General features: G+C 37.3%; 1 protein-coding gene across 2 annotated transcripts in view; it reads left to right on the plus strand.

The window, feature by feature from the left end:
• Positions 1–17,380, plus strand: part of ppm1lb (protein phosphatase, Mg2+/Mn2+ dependent, 1Lb) — a 169,570-nt gene that overhangs the window by 107,048 nt on the left and 45,142 nt on the right. For both annotated transcript variants that reach the window (XM_060834848.1, XM_060834847.1), the window contains exon 2: positions 13,833–14,007. In XM_060834848.1, the coding sequence (XP_060690831.1) occupies positions 13,833–14,007 (175 nt within the window). The remainder of the gene's footprint in view (positions 1–13,832; positions 14,008–17,380) is intronic.

Below are 17,380 nucleotides of genomic sequence, written 5' to 3' on the forward strand. Positions count from 1 at the left end.
AGTCAGGCATTGGGGAGTTTTGCCCAGGGACAGTGTAAACTGGAAAATATTTAGTCAAATATATAAAAATGCACACACACACCAGCAAAACACTATCACTGTACAATTGAATCAATGTATTCACTTTGTCTTGTTGTCTGTGATTCTTTGTGCAAAAGGTAAAAAAAAATTCATTTCTCCCAACAACCATTGTTGGATGGACAATGGACATGAATGAGTTTCAGGAGTGAGATGGTTGGCATAAAAAAGACCATTTAAAATAATTTTACTCGTCAAATGGTGATACAGAACTTGAGTCTTGCTGAAAAAGTGAGACACGCAACCAAAACTTTTCTCTGCGATGGAATTGCAATAGCACCAAATTTCAAAGGGAGCAGCAATTTGTTCTGCATGAGAAGAGGGTACTGTTTGGCTGGCAGGTGTACTCTGCTTGAGGTGATGCCATGGATAATGCACCAGGAATTGTGTTCTCTGTGATTTTGTTGAATTAATAAAGGCACAATGCTTGGATATGGTCTTTCTGTTTTCCAAGGACAGGGCACTGCATGTGAATGTATGTCACTTCTAGCAAGCAGAAGTAAGCCATATTGAAAACCATTATTGGACGACACCTGCTAAATAACCTCAGTTGTGCCAAGAACTAATGACCATTATCAGTCTATCTCGCAATATGGGAACGCCTTGACCAATCCAAGTCTCCTTGCCAACTAATCAGCACTCTTTTCTGTCCTGATTAATGCAAGATGAAAATCTTTGACAGCTTGTGTCTTTTTTTTCACCAAAATTATTTCTGTCCTCTTTAGTAAGTGAAACATGTCATGCTTTAAATTTGTTGGTCAGTCACACTATTTTTTTCCTGTGACTTTTTGTATTGCAAGTGTTTAGGGTAAATTCATTTGAACCTTTAAAATTTAAGCATATGCCTTTCCTTTCATTTGCAAACGATAAGTAACCTAGATGGACTTTAACATTATAGTTTTAAATATGTTCTCTCCTTCCGAGTTATGTTGGTTCATTGTGTCTTTACCTTTTTCTGGGATTCTTAAATACCAGAGACATTGATCCATGTTACCATTATTTTCATTTAGTACAGATACTTGGATCACATGAGGTACTTACAATGTGGTCGTTGATAATTTCATGAAACGTTGGCACGTAAAGAGGTTACAGTCGTGGAAACAGCCAAAGCCAGCTGGATACCTTGGCTTGTATCATACTTCACAAAGACTCTCTATTTTCAAATGCTGACAAGTCACCTTTATCAACCTGTTTCTTTTCAGCATTGTAGAAATAATTGATTGGAAGGAATACAAAGTTCCCACTGTTTGCCTGTAATGGAATCAAGGAAATATTCTCTTAGTCTGCAATAGTGTACTGCAAATCAGATAATGTTGTTTTTACTACAGTTTACTAGTTAATTTTATTATTAGACCACAAAGAGTACAACTAATAGAATTTACCTGATACTTAGATGTTACAAACATGCTTATCCAACAAGTGAAAAAACATAATAACTGTGTTAATCCTGCATGTGTGAAATACAAAAAGACATGGAATATTTATGCTGCAAGATTTATTTTTATCTCATATTTGATTATAAATATATAATTTTTCACTACATTTTGTAAATTTTAAATGAGTATTAATATACATGAAAAAGGATTTTAATCAAATGTAATTTATTCATATAGTGTAGTTTTCAATGTTCAAGATTAAGCAACAGTTAATATTGAAATTTGAAATTACCAAAATCTTCATATCACTTTGGATTGAATTTTACCAAAAATCAAGTTTAACAAAAAAAACAGGTTTGTGGTAGCCTGCTCCAGTACCTTCAATGTCTACTAGACATGCTGACAAACCTGCATTCTTTAACTGTCACTATTGATCTCAGTGCCTTTGGCAAGGTGACTCCAGGTGCTCTTTCCTCACAGTGAGACAATACCCATCCAAAGGTGGAACTGCAGAGAAACAGTCCCAAAATCTCTGCTCAGAACACTCCTGAGGGACTTGATCTCTCCATCTCCATTCTGCCTGTTAGCCTAAATCCTGTGGTAGTCAAGCTGAGGTGGATGTATTTACATCTGACTTGGACACTCTCAACATGTCTGGACACTCTAGCTAAAAATGTCCCCAGGGTAGCCTGCCCAAAACTCCAAGGTTGGAAGGCTACCTCTACCCCAGCTGTGGACGCAGAGACTGCGTCCCTAGATGTAGTGGGAAAGAAAGGAATAAAAATATTCTAAGGGAAGATACGTAGCACAGGTAAAACTTCATTGTAAATACATCATCACATTTGTAAATAAATGTTCACTTTACATATCAGCCATCAGTGACTGGCATTTTTGCACAATACGATGTTCTAACCTTCTCTGAAATACAGCTATTCTTTCTATTGAGCTCATATTATAATGAGATGTTGCCATGATCGAATGAGGAAACATTAGATGTTCTGAAGGCTTCCATCAATTTGTAACATTAATGTAATAACTCAAGAAGCCATTAGAAAGACACACCGTTCAATATATATCGTATCGGTTGCATGCATGACACTGTGATCTTTTGCTATAAATTCTGTGTCTTATGATCCTGATAAAGGAGCAGCACTCCGAAAGCTAGTACTTCCCAATAAACCTGTTGGACTGTAACCTGGTGTTGTGTGATATTTAATTTTGTCCACCCCAGTCCAACACATCAATCTATATCAATCTGCCACAAGAGGGCTCTCCAGATCTGCTCCATTGTAGTTTTTCCACCACCAGGAGAGCACCTGTGTGGCTAATTATGCATGAATAAACTAAGGCAGTGTTGACATAAAAAAAAGCGAGGGGGCATACAGGGAGAGAGGGGGAAACTAAATCAAAATGGAGTTGGAGGGGAAGATAAAGTAACCTTTTCACCACAGTGTCCACCTCTCTCAAGGCATCAAGAACATTGGTAGATACCATATTCAGTCTATCCAATGACACCTGCACTTGAACATAACCATTGAAGAGGAATAGACAGTTGGCAGAGATGGCCCCTTCCACAGCCAGTTGCCAGGGCCTGTTTATTGCCAGCCTGGCCAGGCACAGTAGGTGGTCTTTTGATCTTCCCACACCCCTCCACACTGAATGCCTAAAGACCAGGAGAGTGGAGTTGAAGTGCAACCAAAAACACAACAAAAGGTTCTTCAAATAAATAAAAATGGAGTGAAAATTGTCACAATCAATATGTACATGGTCCACAGACTCCACAGTGCCACAGAGTAAACAGGAGGGCTGAGGGTCTGTGAACTGACACAATCTGTAGCTATAAAGGATTATGGCATGCATCACCCTCCATTTCAGGTCCCCAGTGAAAAGAGTGAGGACTTCTGTGTAGAGAACCCTCCACTGGGAATCCCTGCCATCCAATAGTAAATAAGCTTGCCAAGGTATATCCGAGCAGTGGAGGTAAGAATCAAAATGGATGGTGTGCAGCAGCAGCCAGTATAAAAACCATCTGTTCACAAGGTGAAAAGACACACATATTCTGGAGGAGGCTCACGTTGTAGAACACAGGCTCCTGAGGGAGGCTCAGGAGCCTGGGGCTAATGTGGAATTCTGTCCGAGCAGGAGTATATACAGCCTGGGTCTGCTTAATAAAACACTTGGGTGATGTGTCCTAGCTGGACAAGCCATTACCTATTACCAAGGGAACTCACACTGAAGGAGTTCCATGAGGAAATTAATTAGTGATTCCTTCTGGACCTTCTAGGGGTTATCGCATTTTTTTCTGAACAATGGAAATGCATTAAAATATCAAATTGATGGCAACAGTTAACATATTCCTCTCCAGTGGTTAATATAAGTATTAACCCACCTATCTGAAATAAGCAATCATTTCCATTCAGTGCCACATTTGAAGCTGTATAAAATGTTATCAATTTGGTAAGGTTGCTGAACAAAGAGAACTTGCAGGATCATCTAGTTCCTTGAAAGTGGAGTCTCAGTGAAGAAAGCGTTTGGTATGTTTGCCTTTATTGGACAGTGCAATGAGTATAGGTGTTGGGAGGTCATGTTGTGGCTTTACAGGAGGTTGCTTAGGCTTCTATTGGAATACTGTGCTCAATTCTGGTCTCCCTGCTGTGTGAAGAATGTTGTGAAACATGAAAGGATTCAGAAAAAAATGATAAGGATATTGCCAGGGTTGGAGGGTTTGTGCTGTATTGAGAGGCTGAATAGACTGGGGATATTTTCCCTGGGGCGTTAGAGGCTTAGGGGTGACCTTATTGCCGTTTATAAAATCATGAGGGGCATGGATAGGGTAAATAGGCAAGGTCTTTTCCCTAGGGTAGGGGAGTCCAAAACTAAAGGGCATAGGTTTAAGATGAGATGGGAAAGATTTAAAAGGATCTAAGGGATAACTTTTGCACACAGACAGTGGTATGTGTGTGGAATGACATGTAGTGGAGGCTGGTACAACATTTGAAAGGCATCTGAATGGGTATATGAACAGGAAAAGTTTAGAGGGATTATGAGCCAAATGCTGACAAATGGAACTAGATTTATTTGGGATATGTGTTCAGCATTGACAAATTGAATCAAAGGGTATGTTTCTGTGCTATATATCCCTATGATTCCATAACTAGTGCTAAAACCTAGTTGTGAGGAGTAAACTCACTCCTTTACCTGTCCCACATGTCCAGTGGTTATACTAAAGTTTGAATTTTAATGGGAGGTAATATTGCCAATGCTATATGATCTGCCGTGGTGGTTTTGCCTCCAGCAGGGAGTTTTACCTGATGCAGTAATTGTCATGTTAACTCCCAGAAGCAGGCTCTTAAAAATTTAGTCAAGGTTTACTACAATTCCTGATATATGTGTACAGTACAGTCACAGGTATTTCAGCACCTAGGCTGATATTAAGCTATTCAGTTATAAATACTAGCATGCTTCTATCAGTGTGCCATTCTTCAAGTGGCCCCAGTTAAGATGGAATCAGAGACCTTTATACCCTCAGGTCTGTGTTGATATTATAAGCATGCCTCTTAAGGGTATACTGCCTACTAGCTGTAAGACAAAGCAGAATATGTGAGGCACAGTATTAGAAACAAACCTGGGACTAGATTTATTTAGGAAATCTGTTCAGCATGGACAAGTTGGATCAATGGATCTTTTTCTGTGCTCTATATCTCTATGAGTTTATAAGTCTGCTAGATTAATTAATTTACAAATAAAGGACTAGTGTATTCCAAATAAAATTTACTCAAGCAAAGATGTAAAGATTTTTAAATGGTTTAAACTGTGCAAATATATACTAAACTTGTCATAAAATACCACACTCTAATAAGCACACATGAATCCAACCTCTAAGTCCAGAAAGAAAGTACGAAAACTCTGCAGAGTGTTTCTTAAAAATAGTTTGGCAAATTAACTGTTAAATTCAGAAAAAAAATCATAGATTGTGCCAAATGTTGGTGTCCAGCTGAACTCACTTTTCACTCAAGTTGCTGGGATTTCTTCTTCTTCTTGTCATTGGCTGAGTTTAATTTTACTGGAATCCTCCACTTATGATGATAAAGCCTTCCAGTGGACTTTTAACTTGCATTCTTTGTGAGCAATTTGAGAGAAAGAAAGGGAGGCCAATGATTGTTGTTCTAGGGAAGTTCTCTCTCTGACTGTCTATATTTATATCCAACAGCTTTGTTACACCCCCCACTTCCTGAAAGTACTCAGTGACTGCTTTGCAAAGTGTTGTTTCCAGAAAAAAATCCAAGATATAAATATCTGTCTCATCAATTATATACTAAATTAATATTTTAGTTGATGCATCTTAACAAAAGTTTAACATCTTCACGAAATTAGCAGACTGACCAATGGCTTTTCAAATTTTGTATCTGAGATAAATTAATTTCAATTCCCTATCAAAGACAGAATAACAAGTAAAGATGCCTAAACACACTGGAGTTCAACAAAGAGTTTAGGCCACAATAAACTGAAGGATCATCATGAGCACTCAATTCCATTTGAGATGTGCAAATTATTCCATGTCAAATATGTTAGTTATTACCTGACAAAATCAAAAGCCACATCCTATTTATTGTGGTCACAATTCAATTTTACTCATGGGTTTAAGGCAAATAATAAAATATGTTTCGGGTGGGTTAGATCTGTATCAGTGTCACAGCCACCTTTCCTGATTCTATGTCACTAATTTCATTTTACTGCAGAAGCTTTGGTGCCATTAACACTTGCCCTTTCCTCCAAGTGCAGGTTTACTTGAGAGAGAATTAGCTTATCAGCAATAAGCACAGGTGAGAAACAGCCTATATTTGGAGGGTCAGTTCCTCACCAATTCTTTAATTTGCCAGTGCTATATGATCTGCCATAGTGGTTTCTCTCATTTGTTATCATTTGTTCTCGGGAATTGAGAGACAATTGACCCACTGTCCCTTTGCATTTTTAACCCTGTAATAAACGTAGCCATTTTAAACACTTTTATTTCCAATAGAAAATGTCAACAAAGCTGGTTTTTTTTAAGTATGTGAGTGAAAGGCAATATTCACCAGATACACAAGTGGCACAAATTATTGTCTTAATATTGTTGTGAAGATGTGGGTGTACTTTAAGAAAGTTAAAAGCAGCAGAACTACTGGTCACAGCACCAAGTGTTCTCAATAAGATAACAATGTAATACCTGATCAACCAGCTTGATTAGCTCATTACCTGGAGATAAAAACAAATTTGAATTCACCAAATCAATTTAAATTATACCCCAAAAAAGATCCAGTTTGAATTGAGTATATTGACTATCTTAAAACCCAATGGACAATGTGATGCTCTGGGGTATAAGACTGGGGAAAATTGAACAGTTGTGGGCAGAACTGTCAAGCCCAACCTGTAAACAGACTACTTGAAAAATAACTCTCTTAAAAGTACCTTTTCAATCAGTAACCTGTGACACAGAAATTCCTGAGAAGAAAATAAAGACACAGGAAGATTGGAATAAAAGCACGAAAGCTGCTTGGTTTTGAGATAAGAAGTGTGGTTTTGTAAATCTTAATTGGGAGTTTTATCAGACTAGTATTATAGAAGGAAAGGTAAAAGATAGGTTAGAGGAAGAAATTGTAAATAGTGGTTAATTAATTATTTTCTGTTATACTTTAAGAAATAAAGTTGTTAATTTTTACTTTAAATAGTTCTTGGCCATTCAGATTTTTACAAATTACTGCACGGGATAAATCTTTTCTGTTTTGCTGGTTTTAAATTAAGGAGAAGGGTTTACCCAGTGTCATAACAACATGCATATGTTGCTTGGGGATAGCAACATTTTTAAGGTTGCAAATTCTATTCCTGGAAAATGGAATACTGTCTAATGCAGCCATACATTGGCATTAAATATCCTCATGATAGTTTTACTAGATGCAGAGTAAAGTTCTCTTTACTTAACCTCAATTCAGAGGCCTACACCAAATTATAGTATTGCATTTGCTAAACCAACCTGTGGCCACTGAGTAATTGCAGCATGGACAGTTTTTATGTTACTGGTCTATGCTCACTAAATTAAGACTATGTACTGTGGTTGATTCTTAACTGCCTTCTGAAATGATCCTGGCATATCATTCAGTGCAAGGACAATTAGGGAGAGACAACAAATGTTGACCTTACCATTAGGCCCACATTCCTCAAAACAATGAGGAATAAAGCATAGTTTTGCAAAGGATTAGCAATTGAATGCTTCCTTCTGTGCTGTAACCATACTATGGTTCTATAATTCTAAAATTAATTGGGAGAGAAGACTTTCATCTTCAGGCTAAGTTGGATTTGAATGCAGATCCTAACTCAACTTTTTATTCATTCATGGGATGTGGGCATACTGGCTAGGCCAGCACTTATTGCTCATCCATAATTACCCTTGACAAGATGGTGGTAAGCTATTTCTTTTCTGCTGTGCAGTTAGGAAGGGAGTTCCAGGACTTTGGAACAATGACAGTGAAAGAACAATGGTGTAGTTCCAAGTCTGGATGGTGAGTGACTTGGAGGGGGACTTGTAAGTGGTGGTGTTCCCATCTATATGTTGCCTTTGTCCTTCTAGATGTTATGAGTTTGGAAAGCAAAAGAGCCTTGTGAGTTACTGTAGGTGCACTTTATAAATAATGTGTTATACCACCACTTTGCATCAATGATGGAAGAAGTGAATATTTAAGTGTTTAAGGTCGCTGGAATGCATTGTCATGGATGGGGTCCAGCTTCTTGAGTGTTGATTGAGCTGCAATCATCCAAGCTAATGGGGAGAATCCCATCACACTCCTATCTTGTGCCATATTACATGTTGTGCTTTCCTGATAAAAACAATTTTATATTTTGAGTTATCTAGCTGTGAAAGTGATAGATTTCAATTGTCATTTTGAACAGTTTCTCATCTCTTCAGTTTGCACAGTATGAATTTGAAAGCATCAACTATTAAATGAGCACTTACTACAGAATTCAGGATAATTGTCGTTATCAGAACACACTGCCAGAAATAATAATTATGGAAACAAGGATTAATTGTGTCAGTCTACACGTGGTAGATTCATTTCTTTCTAAGTCTTTACTTTCTAGGAATGTGGACTATTCATAGTGTCCATAATTACACTAGTTTTTAATTCATGCACTGACATCTGATTTAACTGTACTGGATTAGATTCAAAGATATTTAAAAAGGAATTAGTGTCAACCTAAATGGCAAAATGACAATCCTTGTTGTATGATCATCAATTTTAACCTTATTACAAACACTAGAGAATGTAGTGTATAACTTATGAGTATACCATTCTTCCACAGTGCCATATGGTATATACATACAAGTTGATACTTAAAGACTAGAATGTGCAAATATTACCTGTTTCTAAGTTGCCAAGCATGAAACAGCATGAAGGTCACTGGCAATGAGCCAAAGAATTAATCACAAATTTAATAGTGCACTAAAATGAGCCATTAATTAAACTGGTCCATATGGTAACTCATAAAAGATTCATTTTAGATTAATATACATTCTGGTTTATACAAGGTTAGATCTTTGTACAATATGAAATCCCTCCTCTGTTTTAGGATGTTCAGTGCTTTATAGTCTGCTGTCAAATAGATACAGCTGTTATTAGCATTTAATTTTTGGAAACCCATTTTTCCTCTGGCAAAATTGAAAAATTTGTATACCCTTATCCAATAGTTCAGTTTTTATTGTGAATATTCAAAACATGCTAACTCTTGAGACTTAATGCATCTCATATCTGTTTTCTGTTGTCATGATCAATCTACTCTTTTATTGTAGTGCGCAGCTGATTCATTTAAGTACCCTTTACTTCTTCTGTGTAGCTGCCCATGCACGTTACTTAAAAAGGAGTTGTGTGTAGCCTGCATGAGAAAGTCATTTATCTTAGAGGGAATATTAGTCATGGTCCAAGAAACTTCGGAGAAGCTAATAATAACTGTGTAATAGAGTCATAGAGATATACAGCATAGAAACAGACCCTTTGGTCCAATTTGTTCATGCTGACCACATATTCTAAATAAAACTAGTCCCATTTGGCCCATATCCCAATAAACCTTTCCTATTCATATACCCATTCACATGCCTTTTAAATGTTATTATTGTACCAGCCTCCACCACTTCCTCTGACAGCTCATTCCATACAAACACCACCCTTTGCATGAAAAAGTTGTCCCTTAAGTCCCTTTTATATCTTTACTCTCTCAGCTTAAACCTATACCTTCATTGGGCTTCCCAACACTGGGAAAATAACTTGTCTATTTACCCTTTTCATGCCCTATCCAACGCTCCAGGGAAATAGCCCTAGCCTATTCATCCTCTCTCTATAGCTTAAAACCTCCAGCCCCGGGCAGCATCCTTGTAAATCTTTTCTGAACTCTTTCAGGTTTCACAACATCATTCCTGTAGCAGGGAGACCAGAATTGCATGCTGTATTCCAAAAGTGGCCTAACCAATGTCCTGTACAGCCGCAACGTGACCTCCCAACTGCTATATTCAGTGTACTAACCAATAAAGGCAAGCATTTTTCAGTATCCTATCTAACTGCGACTCCACTTTCAAGGGAATATGAATCTGCATGCCAAGGTCGATTTGTTCAGCAACACTGCCCAGGGCTTCACCATTAAGTGAACACTCTGCCCTCATCAATTCTCTCAGTTACTTTTTCAAAAAACTCAATCAAGTTAGTGAGATACAATTTCCTATGCTCACAGCCATGTTGACTATCTCTAATCAGTCCCTGCCTTTCTAAATACATGTAAATTCTGTCCCTCAGGATTCCCTCCAACAACTTGCCCAGCACCAATGTCAGGCTCACTGGTCTCTTGTTCCCTGACTTTTCTTTACCACCGTTCTTAAATAGTAACATTACGTTAGCAACCTTCAGTCTTTCGGCACTTCACTTGTGACTATCAATCATACAAATATCTCAGCAAGTATTTAAAATCATTCTCTTAACATAAAAAATTTAACCCATTTCTATCCTATTAGGTCACATTGTAATCTCTATGACTCTATGACTTCTATTCAAACCTAAGTGTTTCATCTAGCATCCCATTTTTCTGCTTTCAGTTAGTGGTGTGTAGAGGAAGAGAAATCTGACTGTTTCCTGAATTAATTTTGTGACTACATTTGGAGATAATTTATTATTCTTTGTCTTAATGTTTGTGGAATGTCCCATTCTTACATAAAGGTCATTGTCTAGTTTGAAGACTCATTTTCCTAACACTTAGTGCTTACATGCTGAACCTAAAAACACTGATGATCACTGAGATCATATATCACTTTAGAGTACAATTCTGTCTTTAACCTGAACATGTGGATGATGGTATCTTGTATTTGCCCTTGCAACCAATCCTTCCACGAACCAAACTTTCAAGTATTATTTACAGAGAAACATCTCTACAACTGCATTTCCAGAACATGATTAGGCAGCATTTTGACCTCTTACCACTGAACTCAAATTTCTACTTTCTTGTACTTTCCTGATTGGATATTCGTTCAACATACCTAAGAGCTAATCGCGCTATGCTTTTTACCTACTTGTTTAACAAATTTCTGGGTCAAATATTTAAGATGCCAAATGAAGATCTTGTTTAAGCAATGCAGTTTTTAACAGCTAAAATTAAGTGAATTAATGTGTAATTGAACCAAAACTAAGGTATGAACATATCAATAGTTCTGGGTGAATTTGGGCTCCCACTATTTTTAAGCATCAATTTCTTGGTTATTCATATTGTACTGACCTCTTACACCTCAGTTGTGTTATTTGTTTTCAATCATTGTCTTATCCAAACTCCGAAAAATACTAGCAGACACTGAGACACAGATAGGACCACAAAAACAATAAGATATAGAACAGGATTAGGCCATTTGACCCCTGGAGCCTGCTCCACCGTTCAGTAGACTCATGGTTGTTCTGACATTCCTCATGTCTGCTTTCATGAAATGATTCTGCAAAGATTACACCTGCAAATAACATGCAAGTTGAAAAATGCCACTGGCAAGTTGAAATTGTACTGAGTTGAGTTAAATTCTTTCTGTGAAATCAAGGCTCAGGCAATTCATACTGTAGTTTTCAATTTCAATCTTAGGGTTCCCTGGACAGTTTTGTGTTCACCAGTGGAAGTGAAGAATGTTCAATGTGATTAGAGAGTTGTTAGAGACCTTTTGACTGCTAAATTATTAGTTCAGTACAGGAAAGATGGGCATTAAGTACCTCCTACTGTGGCAACATGATCAAAAAAAGTCCTGAGGAGGAATTACAATATCTATTCCCTCTGGTCAAAGGATGCTGTGAATTGATAACAGCTGCTGAATCTGCTACAAAGAATAAATCAGGTAAACTGTAAAATGGATCCACTGAATTTGAAAATAATAATGTCCAAAACTCTCAACAATAAAGCTAATTTAAAATGTGTCTCTTGTGTACTGTGCATTTTGTATTATCAAGAATAGAAAGTATATATTGTCACTTACTGAAAAATTCTAGACAGTTCAGATAATGCCCTTCTGTAATTCTGAAGCACTGGAAGTAGGTTGAGTGAATTGGATTGAAATTGCTTATTTCGTTGAAACACAATCTCATGTGGCCTTGTCATTAAATTGGCTTTAGAAATGCTACATTGCTGTTTCATCTTTCCTCTCCATTGTGGGAATAGTTTGGACTGGTGGCACAAAGTGGCACAAGAAAACTGACAAATGTAGCATCACTACCACACAAATGTAATGCAAATAATGTTGCTGCAGCTATAACTCCAATATATAAAGTCAGAAACATCATCAAACTAACTATCGCTTCAAAAATCAAGCTTAATCTGGTACAATTTAACTAAAGGATAGGGTGGCACGGTGGCCAAGTGGTTAGAATTGCTGCCTCACAGCGCCAGAGACTTGGGTTTGATTCCAGCCTTGGGTGACTATCTGTGTGGAGTTTGCACGTTCTTCCTGTGTCTGGTTTTCTCCGAATACTCTGGTTTTCTCCCACAGTCGAAAGGTATGTAGGTTAGGTGAATTGGCTATGCTAAATTGTCCATAGTGTTTCAGAATGTGTCTGTTAGATGCATTAGTCATGTGAAGTGTAGAGCTGTAGGGTAGGGGAATGGATCTGTGTGAGATACTCTTTCGACAATTGATTTGGACTTGTTGGCCAAATGGCCTGCTTTCACGCTATAAGGATTCTTATGAAATAAAATTTAAACTAATTAATCCTCTTTAAAGGGAAAAGGCCAAATTTTTGTGTTTGGCACAGATAACCTAATAAAGCTGGGTTGCTGCAGCAACATCCATTATCCTCCTCCAGCTGCATTGATCTTATGTTGATCTCATTACCCTGATAAAACTCATACCTATTATTTCAAGATGTTATCATTCTATCAGGTTTTCTGTAAGTACCTACACTGTATTATACTTCTACTATTCTTTCCAACATAATATTTTTGATTCTGTTACTTTGTGCCACCATCTAAAATATCTCAACCTTCATCTGTCCATTACTCATTATAATCTGTCTGTGCTGTCAACTTCCAATAGTTTCAATGCCCACATATTTGAACATCCATCAGACCAGTTCATACTGAGCATCCTTCAGAAACATCAAAGTTCAAAAAGTACCGATTACTTTCTTTCTGGGTCTTGTTCATGGTTTGAGTGGCAATAGTAAATGCCAATTCTTTAAGAAGTGTTGGTAAGAAAAGTAATTAATTAGCTTTAAGAACAATTCATTTTTCTAGTAGATTTATCATTCCAAACATTAATAAGGAAAGTCATTGATTGATTGGCCATTCTAATTCTGCATCAAGTTTCTTTACCATTATTCAGATGACTGTTTGTTTGCGATAGGCAACTCGGTGACTACTGCTACATCTGCACTGCTGATCTATTTTCTTCATTCTTCTGTGCCTCTTTTTAAAACTATCTTTTGGTCTTTTGTTTTCAAATCCAGTAGGCGAATCTAAGGTACTTCACAATGTTGGGAAAAACTTCAGATCCCCATTTCTTAGACATGGTTCTTTTCATCCTTTCTCTTCATTTGCACAGTGGAATGGGTTAATCACTTATTGCAATCAATAGTTCTAGTGAGCCATATTTAATGTAGTACGTACAAAAGTCATATAGGCAGATAATTTCTGGTTCACATGTTGATTTTTGAAATCCATCAAGGATCTGAAAATCTTCTGTTAACTCCCATATAAACTGGGGAAATTGTGGAATTTTCATCAATACATGTTAAAACACTTCACTGTTTAAGTTGACAACAAGCAAGGTCACATAAATAGTCTCAGTGCTGTAGTAAATATTTGCTTGATCTAGCTTTGAACACATCTTTTTCTCTTTAGTCTGCTGCAGAATATGTGAAGATACACTTGCCCGAGGCCTTGAAACAACATCTTCAAGATTACGAGAAAGATAAAGAAAATAGTGTGTTATCACATCAAACAATCTTGGAACAGCAGATTCTTGCAATAGACCGCAAAGTGCTCGAAAAACTCTCAGCTGCCTATGATGAAGCAGGTAAGCAGCAGAAATTGGAACATTTCGGATACCATTCAGGTATTTTTAATAAATTGATATGTAATCCTTTCTTGCAGGTTACTGCCAGTAATTGTATTCACAATGCTTACTCCTGAAAGTGAAATAATCACTAAAAATCTAATCAGTTTGATTACATACATTCCAGACCCTTGTGGTAATGCTCATAATTCAGTTGTGCACAGAACCATGAGCCTCATGTAATGCTTGTCACATTGAATTAATTTCTTCAAATGGCTATTTTTCTGAACAGCTGTGGCACAATACAACATTGGCTGCAGACACCATTATTCTGGATGTCCTCACTTCTCGAATATACAAATGCATATTAAATGGCTATTAGTTTGTTACTGATTACACTTTCATTTTGTTACCAATTTCCTCCTGTCACCTCATCCCCTGATGAAATTTACTATGGTTTAGTTCCACAATTGATGGATTATCAGTGAGTTTTCTTTTCTAGTCATCCAAGTAAAAATCAAATCATAAAGAGTTGAGTTCTGTCCTTCCTCACAAGAGGGAGCTTCATTCCCTGCCACACATTCACTGTCCTACTAAAATGTTAAGGGCTGCCAGAAAACAGACAGTGTATGCTGCTAACACTGGCATTAGATCCATTGTTGCATTTGCAAATGGACAAGCTAATACCCAGTTTAGTCCTTTTGCCAGATTGTAATTTGATTGACTACAGCATGCAGTTTCTTCAGGCATTCTGCAGTCATTCAACTGGTCCTTAAAAAAATGAATTGAAGCCACAAAAAGGCTCAGTTATAAGATTTATTATTTATCTTAATATGAAACCAAGAGGAATTAGAATATTTCAGACAACTTATCATTTAAAAGGCAGGCAGTTGCAGGTAAATGCTTCCCATTTGCCTCCTCACTAATTGAATCCTTTCGAGGATAATGGTTAGTCCAAGAGCAAGTATATCTTGTTGAGCCCTTCCACTATCAGAACCAGCAAGTTGTTCGGGAGCTGTTGGTTTGATGTATAGAAGATGTCAATACTTAACAGGAAATTGAAATGTCTCCCTTCAGTTTATATGCCACAAGATTTCAGATTTTCACAGAAAAATAAACTTAATTTTACATAAAACAAATTAAACAAGACAAGCAACAATAGTATTGTAAGTTATTACTGTGTATATTATGCATACAGGTTTATTTCTCATTTGCACCAAAATGTCTTAACTTTAAGACTGAAGTGTAATATTTAACTTACAGGACCCACAAAAATTTGACATAGTCTTCTAATGAAATTTCCCAAACTCCAGCTCTTCTCAGAGATAAAACTTTCATTTACTTCATATTGACTGTGAATGCCTCAGTCCTTAATTCTAGTTTTTAGATTAGAGTGGTGCTGGAAAAGCACAGCAGGTCAGGCAGCATCTGAGGAGCAGATCGACGTTTCAGGCAAAAGCAGTCCTCACTTTTGCCCCTTTTATTCTAGTTGTTTTTTCAATGTTTCCAACTAATCTGATTGCTGCCTTCTTTACAAAAGCTCTCAATGAACCAATGAAGATCCTCCTACTAGTTTCAAACTAGGCAATCTTACCAATACTGTAACTCACAAAATCTCATAAGAAATTGCCTTTCACACAGTGAATTATGAAGTTGGATTTTTAATCTGGTTATCATGCAGATCTATCTAACTGTTATTTACTTTAGCTATCTTCTCTCAGTGAGCTAGAAACTGTACATTCCCATTCCATACTGCAACTAAGTATCTAAGCAAACACCCAGATAAGTTGAAACCAGACATCCTTCCTAAATTTCACCATGACCATGATGATGTAGTCTGCTTTGTGCTATTCTCAAATCAATCTTAATATTTCTTTCTCACTTGCAATTTCTTCTTTGATCTGATGAAGTAAATCTATTTTACAAGTTTTCATGTTTCATTAAATGCTTTTGAACTAATTTAGCACCAACTCCCAAGACAAAAAAAATCTCTTTCTAGACTGCACTTCTTGCAACAATAGCAGACATAGTATCTCCAGTTCTCCAGCTCAGAACCGGCCTGCTGTTTTATATCTTTTGTCCTATGGCTTAATTAAATATACATTTCTCTATTTTTGAACTACCATTTTGTGCGCTTTTCTGGTAACGTCTAAAACCCAACATTTCAATTAACTTCTCTATAACCTTATCAGAAAGTCATTACCTGTAAATATTAACATGAACTAGATATTTATAACACTGCAAATTAAAAAGGAAGACGGGTTTTCATTTACATAGTGACTTTCACATCAGGTCTTCCCAAGGTGCGTTGCTCCAATGAATGGATAGTATGCACTGTTCAGTGGCAGACTTATTGAGACTAGTGAAACAATTTGCTCTAATTCTGCCATCAGATGCACTAGATATTCCTACTGGTTTACACTGTGATTGCAGCCCAATGTGTTTGTGGTACACCTTTTAAGCATTAGTATTGTACCATATAAATATAGCAATATTTATATATATATATGGAGCTCAATCCAGGCAAATGTGAGGTGATGCATTTTGGCAAGTCTAATCTAGAGCGAATTATCCAAAAGAGCCTTGGGAAAAGTTGATGAGCAGCGAGATCTGGGAGTGCAGGTCCATTGTACCCTGAAGGTTGCAGCACAAGTGGATAGAGTGGTCAAGAAGGCATATGGTATGCTTGACTTCATCAGATGGGGTATTGAGTATAAGAGCTGGTAGGTCATGTTAAATTGTACACGACGTTGGTTCGGCCACATTTAGAATACTGTGTATAATTCTGGTCGCCACATTACCAAAAGGATGTGGACGCTTTGGAGAGGATGCAGAAAAGGTTTACAAGGATGTTGCCTGATATGGAAGGTGCTAGCTATGAAGAGAGGTTGAGTAGATTAAGTTTGTTTTCATTAGAAAAAAGGAGATTGAGGGGGGACCTCATTGAGGTCTACAAAATGATGAAGGGTATAGACAGGGTGGATAGAGATAAGCTTTTTCCCAGGGTGAAGGATTCAATAACGAGTGGTCACACTGTCAAGGTGAGAGGTCAAAAGTTTAAGGGGGATACACAGGGCAAGTACTTTACACAGAGGGTGGTGGATGTCTGGAACACGTTGCCAGCAGAGGTGGTAGAGGTAGGCACAGTAGATTCATTTAAGATGCGTCTGGGGAGATGCATGAGTAGTTGGGGAGCAGAGGGATACAGATGCTTAGGAATTGGGTGATAGGTTTAGACAGTAGATTTGAATTGGCTCAGGCTTGGAGGGTCGATGGACCTGCTCCTGGGCTGTAAATTTTCTTTGTTCTCTTTGTTTAGCAGAGATTTGGCAGAGGTGTAGAATGTTAAATTATAAAGAGAAGAATCAAAGTATATAAAGCAATTGAGTTGAAG

The sequence above is a fragment of the Hemiscyllium ocellatum genome, chromosome 13, assembly GCF_020745735.1.
Source record: "Hemiscyllium ocellatum isolate sHemOce1 chromosome 13, sHemOce1.pat.X.cur, whole genome shotgun sequence".
NCBI classification, from domain to species: domain Eukaryota; kingdom Metazoa; phylum Chordata; class Chondrichthyes; order Orectolobiformes; family Hemiscylliidae; genus Hemiscyllium; species Hemiscyllium ocellatum.